The sequence below is a fragment of the Lepisosteus platostomus genome, chromosome 10 (genome assembly GCF_059453375.1).
Source record: "Lepisosteus platostomus isolate fLepPlt1 chromosome 10, fLepPlt1.hap1, whole genome shotgun sequence".
Taxonomy (NCBI): domain Eukaryota; kingdom Metazoa; phylum Chordata; class Actinopteri; order Semionotiformes; family Lepisosteidae; genus Lepisosteus; species Lepisosteus platostomus.
The window spans coordinates 12,959,820-12,983,159 of record NC_142620.1 but is presented as its reverse complement, the minus strand read 5'-3'; the positions used below and the strand labels follow the sequence as shown (position 1 = coordinate 12,983,159).

The 23,340-nt window shown below is 37.9% G+C and overlaps 1 protein-coding gene across 1 annotated transcript; it reads right to left on the bottom strand.

Annotated features, from left to right (window-relative positions):
* Positions 1-2,934: 2,934 nt before the first annotated feature.
* tmx1 (thioredoxin-related transmembrane protein 1) lies at positions 2,935-13,211 on the bottom strand. The gene is made up of 8 exons (XM_088648293.1): positions 12,893-13,211; positions 11,759-11,874; positions 11,209-11,254; positions 8,800-8,928; positions 7,955-8,000; positions 7,300-7,401; positions 6,744-6,810; positions 2,935-6,177 (listed from the first exon to the last, which is right to left on the bottom strand). The coding sequence occupies exons 1-8, from the start codon at positions 13,081-13,083 to the stop codon at positions 5,903-5,905; spliced, it is 972 nt and encodes a 323-aa protein (XP_088504419.1). The 5' UTR covers positions 13,084-13,211; the 3' UTR covers positions 2,935-5,902.
* Between the last annotated feature and the right edge of the window lie 10,129 nt (positions 13,212-23,340).

The window sequence follows — 23,340 nt, the reverse complement described above, 5'->3', positions numbered from 1 at the left end:
TCGGCCGAAACGTGTTTTCTTTCTTCTTTTTTTCAGCATGGAATAAACCTATTACTTGTTCCTTTGCAACCTACGCATGCTGACGCAGCTACCCACCTGGCACCTGAAGAAGGCTCCACGGCCGAAACGTTGCATTTTCTTTCTTTTTTTCAGTATGGAATAAACCTATTCCTTGTTCCTTTGCAGCCTATGTATGCTGACGCAGCTACCCACCTGAACTTATATAGAGATTATTTTGATGCTTTCAATGTTTCTCCATAAAAACTAGAAGGGGAGCATTTTGAAACAAGAGAGCAGACAAATTGTTTTTTCAAAGGTCTTAAAATTATTAAATCCTACACTCCATATCCTTGCAACTTTTAACCTAAGACTGTTTTCCACGCTGTGGAAGTCTAGAGATCCTCAAAATGAACTTGGAAACAGTGGAGATGGGGGTGGGTGATTCTCTTACCTTCTTAGGAAAAAATTAACATAATTGTCTTGTGATCTTTGGGAAGATTTCACTCCCAGGTCCCAGCATATCTACAGAGCTAGGAATGTTACACTGTGGCTAGCTGACAGCCATGGTTTACTGACAGGCAGGAATCCATATACAGGGACTCTACGATCTTCGGCAGCTAGCAGAACTCACAGGAGACAGTTGTACAACTTAATGGCAGACAGGAATGGAATTGTGTGGGAGGTAAACAGTTTGTAGGACAGGGACAGGCGGAAGACTGCACTGCAGATGAATGGATGGAAGAAAGAATGGGAATGAGGCTGAATTGGATGTCTCCAGGCTTAAGGTTTCAAGTTTGAGGATATGTCTCTCAACTTAGTACTGTGATTAGCACTGCTGGGAGTACCTCAATGTCAGAGCACCGATCCAGTGGCGTAACAGCTTATAAATAGGGAGAACTAGATTGGAAAATCACCTGTTAATTGGATGACAGGGACACTGATAAAGATCTTGAGTGTTTTCTGGTAGCCCCTGGAAAAATGTGGTCAAGATTTTCAGTGGGAATGTTGCTGGTTTCCGGGGCAGCTGAGGGCTGCGAGCTCCCACCTGCTCAGGCATGACAGGTACACCTTGGATACATTACTGTGATCTTTACTTTTCGTGGGCTAATGTTAAGCTGAGAAGACAGTAAGCTCAAGATGTCAAACGTGAGCGTTCAAATATTAAAATAAGTGGGTATTTAAAGACAAACTGTAAATTGTTTAAGATAAATGTGATGACAGCTTTTCACATGACATAGTATAATACATACAGCATCACCTCAGAGTGATGCTCATGATAAAGCATTCTACTGGCACACAGAAATGTACATTTTGTTCAAAAAATTATGACCAAGAATATTGTATCTTGCATAATATATTTTTAAGCTTGAATCCATGCAATGACATTACCATGGCTTTGGAATTTTGCTATGGTTATAATTAAAGCTAATCTACCTGTTCATCCCAGAACAAAAGTTTGGAGCATCAGACAAGGGTGCTTTTTCCCCCAATATTCTGATTATATGTCATTATTCTGCTTTGAGAACGAAGTTGTGTTATGGAAAATGATCATACCTGAATAGAAGTGGATTCCTTCACAACAGATGACACATAACCCAAGTCGATGGCAGAAATGTGTTTCTCTTGAAGAGAACCAAACGCCTCCAGGGATTTATCTCTGGAAATTAAGTTGAGCAGCAGCAGCTTGAAATACAGGGCAACCTCCTTCCTCGTTAAACAAGTTAAAAATAAGGTTTAATTACAACTTGCGGGGAACTGTGCTCACTGCAATTAGTTATTTGTCAAGATTTTCAGCTCCTCTGCTGCTACACTTTTCTGCCTGCCTCCTGGGCACTCTGTGGGCATACACTATAGTGCATCTGTTTGCAGATCTAGTCATAGCATAAGAACAAAAAATCATACACACATAAGGTCACAATGAGAAGAGGGGCAATTCAGCCCATGTAGCCCTATTGTTGATATTATTTAATTAAGGAGAGCGGACTCATTCAGCTTTTTCCTGAACAAAACAAATTGATCATATTCAACAACTTAGCTATGGAGCTTGTTCCATATTCTCACAAATCATTATGTAAAAATGTGCCTTCTGTTCTCAGTTTCAAATGCTTTTTAATGTTCTTTTGAGTAGTTTCACTGTTGACTCTAAAGAAGCCCATTGGATTTTGGCATCGACTTTGAATAGTTTTATCAGGTCCTCTTGCATTCTTCTCTGTTCCAGACAAAAGAGTTACTGTTAGTGCTCGTCCACATACTGTAGGACATTCCTTTATATATGGGAATGTATCTGGTCACTCATGTATGGATCAATTCCAGAGCAGGAATATCTTTTTTTAGAATGTCCAAAATTCTAAACAATATTCTAAATGAGGTCTTAGTAGTGCATTGTACAATTTAACACAACACCCTTCAAATTGATCTTCCATGCTTTTTACCAGATGCTTTAATTTAGTTTTCCTTTTTTTAGCATGTTCACATCATCTAGAAGATGTAAATGTGTCAGCATACTGTAAATACACAAATCTTTTCCATGTAAAACATCTTTAAGCTCGGTTTCTCATTTTGAATTATGTTTTTGTATATTTATCTAACATTCTGTACTTCTCTACATCAAATATAATACCAGGTGTTTCCCCAGTCTAAATCTTTTCGAACTTCAGCTGCAACTTCTAAAGTGGCTGATAATCCTATTTTGGGATCATCACATGTGGTTGATAGGATCACTACTTATTTTTATGCAAGACGGGTCTTTCCAGAACTCAATAAGAGGTCCAAGGTTGTACACGCAGCACAAGTTTGTACTTGTGTACATGCTGAAGGTATGGGTCATTGCTGTATTACAGCATATATTATTTGCACAAATCTCATAAAACAATCAACTTTATATTGCCTTTGGAGAAAAAGTAAAACAAGAATCATCCTTTTAGAATATTCTGATAAATCAAAAAAAGGGTTGTTTATTAGTATTGTATAACCACCTTGTGTACCGTTTACACTATGGTTAAGAACTATAATAATGATTTTATATCTAAATCGTATAAAATAACAAGAAAAATATATTTCAATGTTCCACATAATGTATGTTTAGGTTGTTTTAAAACCCATTGCCAAGACATCAATAGAATAATAAATTTATGACTGATAAAGAAGTAGAGTTGCACCCTCTGCTGGTAAGGTTGAAGTACTACAATACAAATGCAAAGCAAAAATACAAAATCTATATTGTGCAGATTTTGCCGGACACATATAAAGTAGTTTTAGGACAAATTAAATAATTTGGCTTACTGGAAGAAACTTTGTATTTTGTATTTATACATTTTTGTCCTTACTGTAAGGTGCGAATTCAGCAGTCTTTTACTCCTCGTTACTTTAACCCTCAGCTGTGAGGTAAAAGCAAACTTTCTGAGCCTAGGAGCATTTCCTGAGCTTCAGTGAATCCAAAAAACAATAAGGCTCTCACACATGTATTGTATAGGCCAGTTTTACAAAAAAACTTTAAAACAGAACATTGGGCAATTGGCCTTGGCAGTGGTAATAGTTTTTATAACTATATTTCTTTAATAATTCTAAATAATCTACTCTGTGCCACTGAAGGCCCTCACTGGTTGCCTAAGAATTTGAGCAACCAGTGCAGATAAACTGTCCTGGCTTGTTCAGTTTTCATGTTCAATATTCCCCTTGCTAACCAGGAGCATATTTCAAACTGTATTTAGAAATCATACTCGGGTGGGTATTATTTTACTTGGGCAAAGCAGCCCCAACATACCTTTTGGCATAAATGTAACACTGAGTCCTCTGTGGATTGTTCTGCAATCAAACAGAACTGTTTTGACGCGTAAGAAATACTGGTGCTAATGCAGAGCATTGGCAGTGAACCTGGCCCAGAATGCACTGTGCGAGCTATAGATAGAAGCAATTTGTGCAGCTTCTGCATTTTCTTAGGCAGAGAGACAGCATCCAATAAAATACAGCTGGGTTTAAAGAACAGTCACATCATAAAGTAGGTGGAAGATTGTCACTGTTAAAGAGAGTATAGTGTTAAATACGGTGTCCAGGCTGTGGAAGAAGGAGCAGCATGTCATTTGTAAGCCTAGCATTCATTTGAATGTTCAGATGGTGCTGAGGCAGGATCTGTACTCACTGAATTCTACATGGGAGCAGAAGACAAGGTCAAGTATTGACTGTAAAACAATGCTGCAAACTGAACCCAAATAAAATAAAAAGATAAAAGTACTGTACAGATTCGCCTTTTTAAGGAATGAAAGCAAACCAGAAAAAGAGATGATTCCATACTGGCATGAAAACCAATTCATACTACAAGCAATAACTGTTCTTAAGTCAATTTTTCTTGTTCATGTAAGCTACATTTATAGCAGCAGTTTTGCATACAAGTTCATGTTACTACTTCCTGGGAAATTCTGATGCTTTACATATGAAAACTCTCCTTACAGTTCTCTTTTACGTAGTCTAAAATTTCAAAACTTCAAAATGCAACACAATATGTAAATGTAGGTCCTACTGTTCTGCAAATTGTTTTAGACCTGCTTCTCCATTACAGAACCTAAAAAAAAATATACAAAGCTGCCATTTGCAATCATTTTGTTTTTTGCTCACATTTTTACTTACGAGTTCAAATTCAGGTACTGTATGTTACAGAAAGTTTCTTATTAAAACAGGAACGACAGGAGTGTATGTATAATGAAGAACTTGTCTTCGTTCATGAACAAAGTGTTGTTACACGTTCTCGTAAGTCCCAGCAAAAGTAACACATTTACCCTTGAGACATTTATGCATTTTTTATGGCTAATTTTCCCAAAAGCCACTTCCCTCATTACTAATCCGTTTTCATTCTTGTATCAAAAACAGTCAAATGCGTACCTCGACAAGAACTAGGAGAAAGGTTTCTCAATTCTAATTGAACCTAAATACCATCTTCAAATCAACAGATAAAGTACCACATTGAAATGTATCTGTCAGATCAGATAATACACCCAAGTAATACTATTCGTTTGCAAAAATATTATGTCAAGCAGTTTTAAATATTCCTCCATATTTTACACTGCATGGAACTGGGCAAAACTTGCCTTGACGGTTACAATGCTCCTGGTGTACCTCTTGTTTTGTCATTTCTCTTTAGATTGTCAAGCACTTGATTGAAATTCCTTATTTTCCTCCTGTACAAAATGAGGGGTGGTGAATGTATTTTGAGAGGTATCAACACCGTTTCAAAGGCATAATTTTTAAACAGCCTGACACATATTGATGAAAATACCTGAATCCTAAGAATGACTATTAACACCAAGATCTGTGACTCAGCTGTAAAACACAGGAGCACTTCAAGGAAAGCTAAGACGTAATGATTCATAATGAATCCACTAGTGAACTTTTTTAAGGAGTGCAAGTATAGAGGGGGTCAAATAAAGTCAAACTGAAGAAAAGCAAGCTTAAGTGCATCCTTAATTCCCCCATTCAAAATCCTAGAAAAAAAAAAACATCTCCTTTACAACCTTGTAAAGGGTCTTGTAGAGGGTCTGTGACACCGACACAACCAGACTGTAGTCCAACGACAGGGAGGAAAAGGAATCTTAGGGAGACTACAGTGGAAATTTAAATATAAATGAGCAAAACCAAATTCTAAAGGATTGCTAAAGCAAATACCTTATAGAAGTCTACGTAAACCTCCATTTTTAAAATGAACAGCTTATAAATACTTGTAACATACCATGCTTCAATTAAAGAAACTTTCCAATTTTAAATGTCAGCTCACTCCTAGCAGAGAGATGTACAAGCTGCAGTCAGGAGCAGCCGGTTGTGTTGTCTTCAGATGCGCGGGCCACTTCTCACCCAGGGGACAGTGAGAAGCACTGTCCACTGCTCGGGGTGTGTGCAGTTCCCTTCCTCCCACTTAGGTGTCCTCCTCCTGGGCTACAGGCATTCTCCTGCGAAGGGCTTCGTGAGAACTCTCCTCCTCTGCCTCCAGTCTCTCTCTCCTTGGCAGCAGGTCCTCCTGGCTCTGCCCCTCCCAGTCCTCCACCTCCTGGTGCCCACCATGATGATTCTTCCTCCACACCTCCCGCCCCCGCTCTTCCTCGCACTCATCTTCATCCTCCTCCTCTCCGTCCGCCTCCTGCTCATCCTCCAGCCTCTTTATCAGGCGAGCCTGCTCCAGAGCCTGCTTCTCTGAAAAACAGATATCACCCACCCCGCAGACAAACTCAGCATTGCTTCTTGCTAAATGAACTGCGGACTTGAGTCCCCTTGCCTTCTGCAAAAATGGAAAATCCCAAGAAGCCAGCTGCTCCTCAACTCTCCATTACCTATAAATTCACAACATCAAGAGATTCCTGACTGCCTTTTTGCGTGCAAAACGCAAAGATTCAAAGAAAAATATTATATTGGTAATTCTACCTTTAAGTGCAAAGAATAAATGCCACAGTAACTACATAAAATTATATATTGATATATTGATATATTAATACAAAAGATTTGAAGCAATAAAAAAAGCAGAGTTCAATAGTTTGATTTCATCAATGAAAACAAATCAGAGCTTTTCTAACCTCGATGAAAGCAGTAATTGAGAAAGATTGGGAAAGGAAGGCGATTTGCACTGCTACTGTATATAGTCAGAGGTACTGTCAGAACAAACAGTACTGTACTGCAGACCACTGGCATACTGCAGTTATACTACAACTATTGCTCCCTCTGTTGACTCACGCCAGAGCTGGCAACTACCCCGAGGCTCTTACTTTGGTAATGACCCGGCGGGGCAAATCGGCGGGATGGGAAGACGCAGTCAGCAATGAACACCAAGATCTACAAACAACACAAAGTCAGGATTAACCGGAATAACGCGTTATGAAGAAACGGAGACACTTGAAAGAATAAAATGGACAAAAAAGAGTGACAGCTTGCGAGCTTTTTATTTCCCTTTGCATGAGAAACAAACCTATTTTTCTAACAGTCAATGCTCAGGAGTAGCTGATCTCTTAACTTGCTCAACAACACACAAGAATCCAGCTTCGCCAAGTTTCCTGCTTCCTCCAGGACAGACCTTTATGATTCAAGTCTAAAATCTGGAGATTTATCAAGTCTGTTCTACAAGGTACACATTCCCTTTCATACGTAATTTTTTTTTTTTTTTAAACTCAGTTATTGATACAAGAGCCACGGGGATACTAGGGCAGAACATTTTGTGATGTTCAGACTAGAAAAAGACTTACAATAGCTGTAATAAGAACATAAAAGCCATTCCCAGTATCAAGACAAAGGTGCAATACAAAAGGCAAATCAATTTCTGCTTACCAGTCCTAAAACAAGACCTGAGAAGAGAGTCGCAAGTGCAAAGATTGCATAGGATCCCCATACTGGAATTCCAATTTGCTCTGTAATGTAGTTATGGCAATGCTGTGAAGAAATAAAAAGACTGTAGGTGAGAACAGTGGAAACAAATCACTCCCAACTTACAGAATGGTGGAAATGGGAGAAATGGATTTACAAACATGACGGAACTTTGTGAATTAAAAAAGAAACACCCATTTATACAGTACTTACGTAAATCCTGGAAAATACGAACATAAAGAATTGGCAGGAAACAGACTGCGATGCTAAGCCTGTGGAAAAGATTTATTCTGAAGCTTTCTAGTTCAACTATAATAATTTAGTTTGGTGTAAATATGTGCTTGGAGGCAAAAAAGAGTTATTTGAAGAGACAAATTTCATTAATTAAAAGCATATTTTTTATGTTATAGCCAGGGGTTAATTAAACTACTTTCTTTTACTACTTGTAATTCTCCTCTCTGTGTTCACTGTTTTTATGTTGCTATGAAAGACTAATGAAAATTAACTAAAAGAAAGATACAAATTATCTTCATGGACATAAGACAGCTTATCTGTAAAAATACTGTAGATATATGGCAAGAAATTAAATGAAAAGGTCAGGTATAATATTGCAGCTTACCCGTATGAACATTGAGAGTTTGAAGAGAGCTGACATTGTGTTCATCCTGTAAAAAAATCATTCTAAATATTAGAATTTAACATTCAACAGCGTGCTTAAGGTAAGCCAATTCAAAACATTTGTATTGATCCAAACTTAAATGGATAAATGAGAAGAAACCCTGAAAATCACTGATTTAAATGCATACAATTACAGCATTGTCTTTTTCTGGATATCTAGCTTCTTTTGCTGTACTATTCCTTACAGATCCTGTCAAAAATAACTGTTCTTAATGTGCATAGAGGAAGAAAATAAATGAAACACCGGACTGTTTTTCCCATCGCTCCAGCACTGTGGTGTAACACTACCATTTCTTCCACTCAGTTATTGCCAAGATGCCTTTTCTTAAGTTCCTGAAGTTGGAATATTAAGCTAGCAGGGGAAACAAGAATCTAAGCACATACAAAGAAAACAGTTACACAGAATGTACATAATATACAACACTAAAGAAAAAATGTAAAAGAAGGATGACATGAATAATGCTTTAAAAACTATAACTCCCAACTCATTTTCGGAGCATTACCCTAAGCGCGACTGACAAATATTAACAATCCCAGTTATTCCGAGTTTATGGTGCAGTTTTTTGCATCAACACGTGGAACTGGAGGCTTTCAACATTATTAGGAAGTTGGTTGCTGGTTTTGTCCAAAACGATTCCAGAATCAAGAAGGCTGGGCAGCTGACTGAAAAAATCTGAGGAAAGTATCCGGCTCAAAGCTACAATAGCAGTGCCGCACCCAAGACTGGAACCCACAACACATGGGCGAATCTGACAGACAGAAAACAGCTCCATGAGGCATACTCACAGGAAGGAAGAAGGTCCAAACCAGGAAGAAACAGGTTCAATGTCCTGCCATTTCTTCTCGTCAACGAAGCTCAAGAAGTCGTCTTTCGTCCTGGCACCTTGGTACCTCCGAAATACTCCATCTTTACAGCTGAAGCATTGAACATTAGTATATCTGTTCTTACTTTTGCAAACACCAGAAGGCCACTCAGTCCACCTAGCTCATTCAGGTTTTACCAGCTACATGAGAAGGATCTCCTCCAAAACCATACAAACTATTCTACACGTGGTCTTACGAGTGCAATGCACAATTTAACATAGCACCCCTTGATTTAAATCTTATCCTTTCAACTATACAGTATTTCCTAACATTCTGCTCCTAATGGTTCATTTTCTCAATACGTTTCATTTATTCATTAGGTCTGGGGTCTGACTACGTGAAAACTATCCTTCACACCCACTGCAGCTCTTGTTCAGGCCAAATGACCCAGGAGGCAAGTGTACTGAGTGGTGCCTTCACTGCAGCTCTTCTATCCAGGGCGTGTCAGTTGAAATTGTGCAAGGATAAAATGAAGACCGAATGTCTCACAAGGAGGGGAAAGGTTATAAAGACACTATTAACAACACACTGCCATTTTTAACTAACGTATCTACATGTACAGTTCTGGATTGTAGCCTCTCAGAACTCTCATGCACGAAGGCTTCAGAAAACCGAGAACTATGTCAGACAAAGTCCTGGCACAGTTCTTACTGCATTTATTCTAACAGCATTCTTCTGCAGCAAAATACATTCCTATTTATCTATACTACAGAGCAAAGGTAAAAAGGTACCATGTAGTTACATAATATAATAGTAATTCATAATTATAATAGAGAATTAAGTGTAAGATGTATTTAGAACTTCTTTATGTGCATTTTTGCTAGAATTGGGTCAGTATGCCAGTTGCCCTTACTCTCAAGTCATCACGGTGATGACTGGGCTGATGAGCTACTCCAGCTGAGGCAGCCTCAGACGATACGCATCTGAACACGAGTGTCAAGCTGTCCCTCTGATAAGTGTGTTGACATACCAGGGCTAACCAATAACAATGAGCTTCCTTTAAATGTCATCTCAATTGCTTTAACGTAGAAAGCCCAGTCATGTTAGGACACCAAAGGAAGTTATACCACTTTCATTTTCCTTAAATAGTGGTCTGTGGTATAGTATGTTCCATTCCAGCACAAAAAGTGTAGGGCACCATGAATGATCAGAGCTACCACGCAGCTTGGACAGTGCAGGATAACCATTTTAAAAACTATTCTGCAGGAAGCTCATAGGGATGAAAGATAACCATCTACAAACAAAATTTTCCTCGATGCTGCATGCCCTGAATTAATCACAGCAGCATAGTAGTTTTCTTGTCAAATATCTAAAGTGCAGGAACCATCATTATCTCACTGCTACTTTCTGATTTTATTGCAGAGCATATAGCTTTTACTATACTCTACCAGTGGAATTAGAATACTCTTCTGAATTCTTTTGGAATACAAAAAAAACAGAATAACAACAGCATAATTAGGTCATAACTGAAGGTGTTTCCTGAAGAATATGTTAAATCATAGGCTGGGGACATTAAAGCACAGGTACAATGCAATCCGTATATGTATTGGTATTTAACATTTAGACATGAATCACCTCGTTTCTTCATCACTCATTCACAAAAATAATTCTTTAATACCGGCTATCAAAGCAGCATTTTAATTAGTGGTTGTTGTTTTGTCCTTTATTTAATTTCTGCAGGACATTTAATTTAAGCCGCTGAGAGAACACACATTAGGAATACGGTTTGACTTCTTTTTGCTACCTGGCTGTGCAAATAAGAAACATCTTCTTCAGCATTACTGATAGAAGACGGAGCTCAAAGAGAAATGCCGTCTCGCATTTGGGGACTGACGTGCTCAAATCATAGTGCCAGGGGAGACATTTCTCTGCCTTACCGAATGCTTCCCTGCTACATTTTACAAAGTGCTTCCACATGAGAAAATATCTACATCACATGAGCAATGCATCAAATTTTCTTTCCTCTGCAAGGGGAACTATCGCTGTTCTCTCACTGCTCACTTGGCATTACAACACTAAATATATTGCTTCTGCAGCAACAAGCAACCAGGACAGACTAATATTGAGTGAGGACATGTTCATTTTACAGTCAGAGTACCCCAATCATTAACATGCAATAAGACAAGAGTGACCCTCCATGAAGCCTTTTCCATTTTAATTAGCAGGACTATTATTGAAAGCAATATTTATTATGATACTAACACAACTGACTACCAGGCTGCAGATAAGGTATTCTATGTATAGAACTAAACTCTGAGGCTGTTCTGCATTAAAAAAAATAATAATCACAGAGTTGACTGAACAGACTAAAGAACAGACAGGAGAACTCACTGGTAGATTGTTGGAAGAGCCGTGATAATGAAGCGACCACTCAGACCTGCAAAAAACACAGGGTAGGTGACAGAATGTAAGTTCTCATGGCACAATAAGTCATTCAAGGCAATAATCTGAGCAGAACAACATAGTCACTGATACCTACACTGCCTCTCTGCTACAGTTCTGTGTGTGTGTGAAGGATTCTCCTAAGAAACTGGATGGAGCTTGGGTTTAAACAGGAGCGGCAAACTGAGATAGCATCTCTACCACCAGCCTCTACATCTTAAGCAAGCTTTGTCACAATTCACGACTCAGGAAGTGTCTTTCTGTTGTCTATAAATATCCACGAGCCCTGCAATGGCAAGTCTGATTCATTTCCAAACTGTGCTACATGCTGGCACATTGGCTTCATACGGTGAAGACCACACTCAAGCTTCTGCTAATACACGCATGCGATCAGGACAACGGAGGGGGAGGTGGTCTTCCAGCGGAGGCACAGAGCCCCGCAGCGTGTCCCAGCAGCGCTGTCGGCGAGATGACAGAACTGGGGGGCAGTCAGACACACCTGGCTCTTCTGTGACGTCCACCTTGGCAATATTGACCCCCATGTCCTCCGCCCATTCCGCAAACTCATTCCACACGGGCTGGAGCTGCTGGCAGGCTGGGCACCACGGGGCAAAGCTGCAGGGACACAAGACCAAGCCAGGGCATGGGATTCGCTCGCACACACACACACAAAAAGACATTTTCCCTCGCCAACAAGTCTTAAGCACAGTGAGCCTTTTTAATCGCAAAGTAATAAAAAAGTACTAAGCAATATTTAAACAGAAGGCAAAATTTCAATCGTTTTAGACCGGATGGAGATACACTGCTGATTTTAATCCGACACTTCCAGAAAAGTCGTTTATACTATACATTTCTGTAAATAGCACACAATAACCCATCATAGCACGTACTTCTACCCTGACATAAAATAAACTAAAAAAAAACACGCATCTTAAATTAGATCATAATCTTAAAATTGTTTTAAAATGTATTTATTTATAATTTAAATAGCCGTGTGTGCTAATTTCATGCGTGCAATGTCACCTTCGGTATGCTTAAAATGTAGTTCACAAATTACCAGACCCTTAAAGAGGAAGTGGTTGCATCAATGACAACATGCTATTTTTATAACACCGTTAAAAGCTCAATTATAAGTTAATAATATTAAACTTTTGGCAAAATATTTTTTTTCATAAATGTACCATGTACAGGATTAAAAAAAGGTACAGCACGTTCTAATCACATACTGTACGGTAGGTCTCCGATACGCAGTTGATTTATTAGGGACCAGAGGAAACAAAAAAATAATAATAAAATAGGAAAACCTCCAAGCCATTCTTCACAAGCATTTTTAACATTCACCACCAGCAAGTCTAATTTAATGTTTTCTGCGTTTTGTTGTGGAATATCTGTAGCTGCACACAGAAACAAATACAGTATATTTGATCTTGCGTCCTTGTTTTGGACACATGACAACTGAGTAACGTCCATTCACTCGGCCTACAGTGTCTGCAAGCAGGAACGAGTTACATTTCCGTAACATCCAACAACAATAATAATTCTGCCTGTAATCTACAAGGTTTGCATTCCAATGAATGGAGCGGCAAGATCATAAACACCCGGCGTAGTATTTGTAAAGAGTCCGCCGACTTACAATTCTATCATCCACTCTCCTTCCAGAATTTCCTGCCAGTTCCCATCAGTGACAACTCGGAGATGGCTCTTCTTGCACAAGGCCGCTTGCGGTGCCAGAGAAATAATGAGCAGCAACGCGGCCGCGATGAAGCCTTTAGAACAGGCTCTATCAGTACTTCTCCTGCACGTTAGCGAAGTCGCCATGTTCATCACAATCGCACTCTGCCCGCTTCCGTTTATCCTGAAGCTACAGCTTCCCCTCTGCACCTCACGTCCCTTCAACTGCGCACATGCGGCACCAGAGACATTCACACACACAGTTTACCGCTATTCCAAGGGCTCTCTTGCGCCACACACTGGACACAGATTGCCCTGCACGTGTTTATTGATCCAATGCAAAGAATGCGTGATAAGGTAAAAAAAAAAGAAAAAAGCAATCATCAAGAAAGTGTTTTCATTATATAATTTCATCATTTCATTACTTAATTCAATGGATTTAAATTATGTTCACCTGAAGAATGACACAATTAATTGGTAATAAATCAAATGACTGGATAATTAATTATTGCTATGCAACAGTAATAAAATGTTGAAATTCATATACGTTTATTGCATTATAAGATATTGTCTGAGGGCCCTAGATCTGTGTTAAAATGCTGGGCCTTCCAACATGTACAACAATGTACTTCTACAAAGCCCTGCCAGAACTTCATTTTCACAATGCTTCTATGAACAACTGTGAAAACTAAAAACAGTATATTTTTTATCAGTAAGCTGAAAGGGTTTGGGTTTGAGCCCACATGTTTCAGAGAGGGATTTTAGAGAATGATATTAGAAAGCATCATTACTTATGGCCTGGGTAAAGGGAAATCATCCAGAATTGTTAATATTGCTAGTAAATTAATTGGTTGACCCTAGAAACAGCTTAAAGAGCTTAATATTGCAACTCAAAAGAAACCTCAGTTTATCGTCGATGATTCCTCCCAACCTCTCCATTGCCATTTTCAACTGCTTCCCATTTTCAACTTTCAACCGCTTCAGGGAGGTGTTTCAGGATGCCTGTAGCCAAAAATAATGCACACAAGAAATCTTTTGTACCCTATGCAATCAGTATATTAAATGCTGCTGAATGACTGTTTCCTGTCTGGAGCTATTGATTATGTATAATGGTAGCGTAATATGGGCAGAGTGAGATGTAAGTATATGTACTGTTGGATAGCTTGGACTATTGTTTGTTTTTAATGTGTATTCATTTCGAGTGTTACTCGTTTTTTATAGTTTTTTTATGGTGATGCTGAAAACAAATTTCCACCCTTTTGGATGAACAATAAAGTTGCATAAACAAACAGGAATACTTTGCCACGGACTAACCAGTTTAATGATACATTATTCACATGAGCTGCAGAATGTCCAAACAAACACCCTAGTATGGTGACCAGGACACTCCTTTGTAGTCCTTGTACTCTGGATGAGATGTTCAATAGAGGTGCTGGCTACTAAGCCATTAAAGTTCCTATGGCAGCATTTTGAGAGTAGATCAGCCTGGATTTCCCACTTAATTCAGCAGCACAGATGTCTCTCAGTTCTCTTACTTCTGTTCTGCTGTGCAGCAAGGATGAAAATAAATGTGTAAATACAATGATAATTTACTACAGTTGTTATTTTTATTTTGACTTCCGTGTACTGAAAATATGTATTAACTGTTTTATAATAGTGCTTTTATAATCTGTGCAGTTTAAGGTCAGAGTTTACCCTCTGATTCCAGAGGAGCAATGTCTTTGTTGAAAGGTGGCAAACAAAGCTGTGATCTCAAAATCTGAGTACCCACAGGGATCTCTAGAATGTGGTTTTACAATCCCAGATCTGACATAGGCTAAGAAATGACATTCTTTAATTTATCAAATCTCATTTTAATAAATTCAGATTTATTAAATCATCTATATTTATAAAAATTAGCACTTTTTATGCTAAATGATGTCTTGCCAAAGAAATATATAAGATATTATTCTCATACTGTACTTTTCACCATAAAGTCTAAACATCTCGCTGGACTTTTTACTGCTTCTGCACTTCACCATGATAAGAACATTGATTTATGGTACAAAATACATAATACATAAATACTTAAAAGCATTTTACAAGTAAATGCCTCCAAATCAGTGTAATTTTAACTAGTATGTTTAGCGACCTTTTTTAATATCTTCATGAAAGATTCCTGTTGTGGCTATTAAAAGAATAGATAGAAATAAAACTTGAGTATTATGTTTTTTCCTGTGGCTGATGTGTCTTCATAATGAATTATAAACAGTAACAGAATGACTTATAATAAATAGTTTTTTTAAACGCTTCAAGGACCCCTCAATTTAATTTTAAAATGAACTTGAATAATTTCCCGTAACACTATTATTGATTGTCAAATATTGGAACATGAGTTCAAAAGCTCAAAAGCTGTATTTCTGGGGACTTATAATTTTGTGACTGTAGTACCCCTCTTCTTTCTGAGGAGAGCCAATATGTCTGGACAACTATAGTATCTTCTATCCATACTGTATATAGACAACCAGAAACTCTATTCATGCAACTTCAGTATCTAAAGCCCTTTTCTATCCTTAATCCTATGATTTTTTACCTCTGGGGGGCAGTACACATCGCTTTTCAAATACAGATTTCCACAGAGCTCACAGATGACAGTTCCATTTGTACATTAAATGTTGCTACGCTTGCTTACACTTTCCATTATAAATAATAAAGACTGAAAAACAATTATTTTATAATTAATCAAATTGAAGAGTTTGATTTAACTGATTTTTATTTTAATTAATTTGATTGTGTCTTCATTATTAAGCAGTGAAAAAGCACTTCTTTTGAATATAACTGAACTGAAGTAAACCTACTGCATGTTTTGGTAGCCCACTAACTGGTCTTATTTACAGGGCTTTTCAGTTTAGAAATAGTCTTAAAAAGTTGTTTTTAAATTTCATCTGTGAATCTAGCTTCTTGAAATGCCTTGCGGGAGACTTGTGAAAATGTTTCAAGATAAGTCAGCAGTGTTCACTGTGTGGCCTCACATTTCTTTAATCCACAGAGAGAAAGCTTGGCAAATTGCAGAAAAGAGCATTCAGTATCTTCAGTAGCCTCCCTCAGTGTAAGCTAGCACTTGGGGCTATGGTTTATTGTGGGTCCCCGGCTTTATCTTCAATCTTTTATTTCCACGCAGTCTTACTCCTTAGTGGGGTTTTTGATAACATATTAGCCTCCGGGCAGAAACTGTAGGTTTCTAAAGAAATGTGCCCACCTGTTTCACCAACAGTCCCCCACACCTTCTGTAGATTGTGTTGCTTGAAAGTCTGTGACTAACACTCTCCTCCTCCATCATCTATTGATGATTTCTCCAATTAGAAAACAAAATGATTTTTCAGCCCACTTCCGTTCTCATCTGACAGCAGCACCTGTGGCAGTGTGAGAGCATTGATTCTGTTGATCTTCACTCAGTATCCCATCTTCCCCCACTCTCTACCCATTGTCCTTAATGCTATTACAAAGCTCCAGAGCATTGTTTTGGGAAAAAAAGCTTCCATGCTATAACACTGTAGAAGAAAAATTGTACATAGCTTCAAGGGAAATGTAGCCCACTATGAAGAAAAAGCAGTGAGAAAAAACCCTGACCTAGAATCGGCAAAATTTAGTGGAGGACAATGAATTGTAGAATAACAGAATGATCCTCTCCTCAGCACTGATGTCAGTCAGCCCTTGACCTGACGTTTCACATCGAAATTTGATTCTACAAAGATGTACAAGCAGAAATGTACAAAAACTAACAAATCATTGTTCATTTTTATTGTCAAAATGTCTTTAGAACAGGGTTCTACCTCGGTTTTTTGGAAGATTCTTTTCAAAGATGCACAGTATTTAAGACAGAGAATGTACTGGACTACATTTGTGTGAAGTCTTCCCATCTTCCCATTACGGTTGTTATATATAATGACAGTGTCAAGGCAAATCAGAATTTTTAAATTTCTAAGACATCAGTCTCCACTGGTACAACAGTAACACCTTACAGTATTAAATGATGCCTTATTTACTCAGCATGGATAAATTAAGCGATACCCTTGCCTAGTGATACTGTAGTATGTTGAATACTGCCAATGCCAGAGATTTAGTGCTGTTCTCCTTGATAAGAGCAAAGGTACCTGCCATAACTTCACAAATCAGATACATCTGGAGCTGAATCAATGCTTCTCTTAAATCTCCTTAAGATTTACTCATTAATCCAATAATGTCTAATTATTGTGTGATGAGATGAAGATCTGTAGTGTCTTTGGTGCGGCTACAACATTATTTGTGAACTCTTTCTGTCTCCTGGTCCCTGTGTTTTATAAAACTCCTTCTGGTGCTCATCTTAGGTTTCTGAAAATATGTACTTAATTTTCAAGAGGGTTTGATGTATGAAAATGTGAGCATCAGCTCCATCTGTCTGATTGGTGAGCAGCAATCCCACTGGCCTGTATTGGAATGACAGCAAGTCCCATTTTCTTGAAGGCTCTTGGGGGCATATGAAAAATATTGTCCATCAAAGAATATGGTTACAAAAAGATCCTGAAGTGTGCAGGGAGACCAGTTACACTTTGAACAATTCAGTAGGCAGAATGCAGATGGGTGAGTTTCTTTTCACTTCAGACACTGTCTGAAAGCTTTCCCCAGGTGGAGCCCTGCTGTTGTAATGTTTTTCTGGGCAGTTTACATACAGTAGATTGCTTCTGTAAAATGCTTGTCAGTTTAACTGGGTACAAAAGAAAGTGGGTTTAGATAACAGCACTTGCCAAATAAGTTATTTAACATATTGCATATTCTATGATCCTGATAAACAAAATGATCTGTAAGTGAGAAGTATGGTTTCTTCATAATTACCTCTGCGAGGAAAGTGTTTGTATAGGATTAAATGGACATGTAATTTTGCATGTTAAGTACAAATTATCTTAATTTTAACAAATTTTCCAAGAAGCTGACTACTTGTATTTGTGTTGAAGATGGTTTATAAGAAGAAAAGTCCTGATGACTATGGCGGGCAGTTTATTTAACAGTTGTCCCATTAGTAACAACAACAAAGACAGAAACATATTTAAGAAACTTAGAATATTTGTCCTCAGTATAGTTGTGAAGGAAGAGAGGGTATGTGTGTCTGACAAAATATGATATTCCAATATTGTAACTTTTAAAATACACATTTTAACACAATTATTGTACTTGAAAGGACCCTTTCAAAATACACATTTTAACACAATTATTGTACTTGAAAGGAGCCTTTTCAAAAGACAACCAAGTCAGGGGTTGTGGTTTTTCAAAGCTCAGTCATGTTTAATGCCAACACAATTAGTGATGTCCTTAGGCAAGCTGCTAAACCTGCTAAAAAGGAAGACGTGCTTTCTTTTCATTGTAACCAAAATACAAGTCCTTCATATGTTTTAAGTGGAGGGGGGCCTACCCCAGAAATCTCAGTTTTTACCATGAGAGTATCTCAAAATTGAAGGAGCAGTGAAATAATTACTGTATAAAAAACATACCACATCACTGTATCAGTACACAAAAACTATGATGTTCCAGAGACGGAGCTAGCTCTGAAGGTTAAACAATAATGCAAACACACTAATATTAGTCCAGAAACAATAAACATGTCTAAATAGTAGGAAGAGCATCATAACACAACATTTAAAAAAATGTGGACATAATAGCTTGGATTGTAATCTTACCCAGAACAGTGTAGTGAAAGGGAAATAACTCTCTGTAAAATACCATACAAAACCAACAGCGCATGGGTGTTAGACTTGTACCAATAGCAATAAATCTAATTCTAACCACACTGCCTTCATGTCAGTCTTCTTAATGAATCATCTGGCAGACAATAGCTGAGAGCAGTGTTTCAGTAGTGCAGAAGGAAATCAATTTTCAGATCAGTTTGTTTTCATATAACTGAAGACTTTGCACTTGCTTTAGTCCAGTTCATGACTTAATTCTAATTAGAAGCTCATAAGCATGGAGTGTATGATCTGATGGGAGTTGATGGCTGATATAGCTGCTGATAAGCTGTTCTGTCTCTTGATCCATCAGCACTGTGTCCTATCTGTGTGCCATTTTTTTTTCTGTTGTCACTTCACAACTCATTTGCAGGTTCTGGCAGAATAGAACTTTTCATTTGGTCTGGGCTGCTGACAGGTGCCAAGCTGCCAGGCATTTGTGTTGATTAACGCACTAAATCCCACCTACATCTTCAATCTGCTTCCTAACGCAGCGCTAAAACAGGCCCTCCGGCTCTGCCTGACGCATTTGCTTAATTTCTACTGATATGAGTCAAATAGCTAAACTGGAATTGCTGTCAGTATTACATAAGGCTCTTTACAGAGATATTCTTAAAATATGAGATATTCTTTTCACAATTGCTTGCGTTCAATGGTCGGACTTTCCTGCAAAGGAAAAGAAATATTAAGAACGAATATAGAAGGTATTTAATATATAACATTTAGGAAGATTAGTTTCAATAGTGCTATCTAATTATGCAATACATGCAATACATTCTGAAACATCAAATCTATCTTAATTGTGTTAGTAAACTTGACTAAGCTAAAAGTAAGATTTTCTCATGTATTTAATCTGAACTATGTTACATTTTCAATCTCAACCCCCAGACTGACATTTTCCCCAATTCTTTTCTTCTTTAAAGCAGTGCTTTTGCGTTCTCAGTCTCAATAGACAGTAAGAGCCTTGGCTGTCTCTGCTGGGGTTATAACAATCACAGATTTGATTTTTGGATAATCTTTTTGTCTGTTTAACCAAATCCCCAAATAAGAGTGAGAGAAAACTGGGCTGGGTGATGCAATTAAGAAAGGCTATTAAGAGGTGCGGTGATGTGGGGGTTAGTGTAGTCACACCACAGGATTTTGTGTTGCCTCAGAGAGATTAAATCAATACTGCAGTTTCCAAAAATGATTTTTTCAGGCACGAGCAAAATGGCTGTACACAGGTAGCATATGTAATACGTATATGCTATCATATATACTGTATGTAAGTCTGATGTGCTTCCATATATTTTACAGTTAAGATGTTGCGTTATTATTTGTTTACCTGGGTCAGGATCAGGGTGTCAAACACGGTTCAAATAGACAGGATGGTGTGTCTACCGCAGGCTGATGTTCTCCAGCACTGCAGAAATTACAGCAGCACCTTGCTCATTACAGGACTCTAAACACAAGCGACTGGTGTCAGGGAAGGTTTCTACCTTAAAAATGACGAATGGTTGAAGATGCAAAAGATAACGAGACAATAAAAGAAGGCTGTAAAGTCTGCAGACCACTGTGCCTGCGCAAGGTGGTTCTATTGAACCACGCAGGGGCACAGAGCCATTTTTCTGAGGATTTCCTCCCTTCTCCCTGCAGTGTCATGGCAACCAGTCCCTTTTCCAATAATGATTTTGGCCACAGCCTGTCCTGCTGGCTTCGCAAAGCAGTACCTGTCCCAAAGCAATTTCAAAGCAGCATAAATCAGCAAGCCTCTCACAGCACCACTTGGAGAAGGCCTGCTGTGTGCCCCATCAAAGCCTGAACCTAGCTCCCTTATACATCTGGACTGTTATTGAGGGGAAACTGTTAAACACAGGCTTGCTAGGAACAAAGGAATCTATAGTTTATATAGTTGCTTCAGTAATAGGCTTCTTCAGGTAACTGAAGATAACGTCTTCTCAATTAGTATATTCTACTTAAGTTGAAGTTTCAGCATTGATAATTTCATTTATGAAGAGACATTATGATTATTTCCTTCAGCTTTCGCTTTTTCAGAAACACTGAGTTGTTTGACTGAATTTTCAAGTCACTATTGTGTCTGAAAGATCAAAGCAAGAAGAACCCAGCTTTAAGTTTACTTCCGCCGATAACATCATACATTAATAAGAAATTGTCTAATAGGCAGGGGAAGTCTGACACATTTATGTGTTTTAAGCCTCAATTGTCAATTTCCAAAACCAAACGTGCATGTATCTGAAAATGGAACTATCGAGATAAATCACATTAATCAATCCTGCACTGCAAGTACATTAAAATGCCGATAGTAATACTTTTTATGTAATTTAATACCCTCTTACTTTCCTCTCATGTCAGTAATTAAAATGCCAATCCTAGCCTGTGCTTCAGTTGCAGTGCACCTATAAGTCTATGTTAACCTCTCTCTCTGACTTTCTGAAACGCTGTGTAAGGAAAGGAGGCCATCCTGAAAACAACTCAGGCGCTGCAGTTGCCAGACAAAGGCAGTAAATCCCAACACTACAGCAGAGAGGAAATGCAGTGCTCTGAGTCTCTGCACCAGCAAAGGAGCAGAAGTAGATCAGTCGGGCAGTGGGGCACTGGGACACAGAGAGGGCTAGGAAGTGTTCTGCTGAAACAAGCGATCAGAGCTGAAGCTACACGTAGAGATGCAGGCATGTGCAAGACAGTGGCAAGTTTTTTCTACCTTACAATTTTGTTCAGATACAATTCAATATAACTAAAGAACAAGGACAAATATGTATGACATAACCTTTATACGACAAGGGATTTTCTATTTCTTTATATCATTTTTTTATTGAAATGATGAGTTCTTGAGCTCTGCGAGGCTTCACTTAAGCAGTCTGGATTATTTCATGTGTGTGCCAATTTGGATTGCCATATGGCTTCAGACTTTGCAGGGCCACTCAGTATACAGTGGCTTAATATTTCCTCGTTTTCATGAACAGATTAGCTTTAGCTGTTTGCCCTGGGTTGTGGGTTATGGTTTGCCTTATACATGAAGTTCAGTATAACACATTTTTATTGGGGTTTTTTTCAGTACAGTACAGACATATTTGAAATTCAGTGTGTCGAAAATCTGTTAGACCCTTCTCTGGACTAAATGTATCCTTTCAGTGCTCATTCAGATTCTTCTATTTGGGTTGTTGACAGCAACAACTTAAATAAACAGAAGAACGTCTGGAGAAATGTTAGGAGAAAAAAAGTGATTTTCAGAGATCTAAAATTTACTATTGTAAGTAAATTAAGAGAGCTCAAGAATGGTGAACACATCACATTCAGATAACATTTCTGTACTACATACTTTTTATTTTGTTGGCTGTACATAAAAGTACATAAAACACATATTTTATATATTTAAATTAACTTTCATGTGTACTTTGCATCTAGGAAGGTTCAATTCCCATGTGTTTTTGCATAATCAGCTCATAAAATATTCTTTATATTAAATATGAATAAAATCTTTTTTTCTATGATTTTCTAGAGTAAAAAACATACTGTAGGTCGAAGGCATTTAAATAAATGGATTATGTTGGTATTTGCTCTCCCAGCATGATGTTAGATGTTATTGATTTTAATAATAGATTAGAAACAACTGGTGCTTCTTTGATTTGGTATAAAAAGGGTTTTAAGGCATGCAGTTACTCCAAAGAATGTATATAAAAATGTGGGCTGATGAACTGCCCATGCTGTTCACACCTTGAGCATTTCTCTGTATTCAGTATGTGAGATTTCCAGCAAAAGATTCCATAACCTTTAAAAATTTGCACCTTTCCAGCTTGTCAGCCTATGAAAAACAGTTGTTGGTGTTTCTCTCCTACATTAACAGCCTGGAGGTGAACAGTATCATCCATCTATCCATTTTCTAACCTTTTTTTGCAGTACAGGGAGCCTACAGTACAATACCAACATAAAATAAACCCAATCACACTCTCAGTGAGAAAAGTTCCTTATATGCAGTCCCTATTTCTCTTTCATTTATTACTGTTTGCCCATTAGATGGACCGGCATCTCATCCAGGGTTTGATCTGTTAGCTGCCCATTGTCAGCCACCGTAGGCTCTCGTTCAATTTGACTGTACTGGACTAAGCAGTTAATATGGCTTTTGAATATAGATATATGGATAATTACTGGACATCGCACAACCTAGCAAGCATATTATCACAACTGGCAAATTAATTTTTCAAAAATTGCATTTTTGCATATTTTCTGAATCAACATTTCTGAGGGCTGAATTTTGTAGTTTGTACATTACTGTAGTTCTCACATTCTAAAAAAGGAAGGCTTTGTGCGATTAATAGTAATTTCATTGATAGGTTAGGGAATATACCGTATGCAAAATTGTGTTGAGGAAAATTGGCCATTAGCATTGCAATCTTTTTTAGTATGGAACGTCACTATTAAAGAGTTATTCTTCAAATACCTTCAACATCGTGCTGTAATAATAATTCAAAAGAAGTTAGTGTCCTTTTATTGATCGGACTTTCAACGGTCAAAACTGAAGAGGTCAATTTCACGGTATATACATTACAAGACATATATATTACTGGGTTCTACTCACATTTTTACAAAGGCAAAACATCAAATGACTGGACAGGACAAATTAAATAAACATATCAGTGTATGTATTTATCAGCTATATTTGTATAGATTACTCAAT

Excerpts from the sequence above, each read along its gene's own strand:
- tmx1 (XM_088648293.1), bottom strand. The coding sequence starts at position 13,083 with ATGAACATGGCGACTTCGCTAACGTGCAGGAGAAGTACTGATAGAGCC. Across the intron at positions 11,875-12,892 it reads GGAGAGTGGATGATAGAATT|CTTTGCCCCGTGGTGCCCAG; the intron begins GTAAGTCGGCGG and ends GTGTCCCTGCAG. Across the intron at positions 11,255-11,758 it reads GGACGTCACAGAAGAGCCAG|GTCTGAGTGGTCGCTTCATT; the intron begins GTGTGTCTGACT and ends TGTTTTTTGCAG.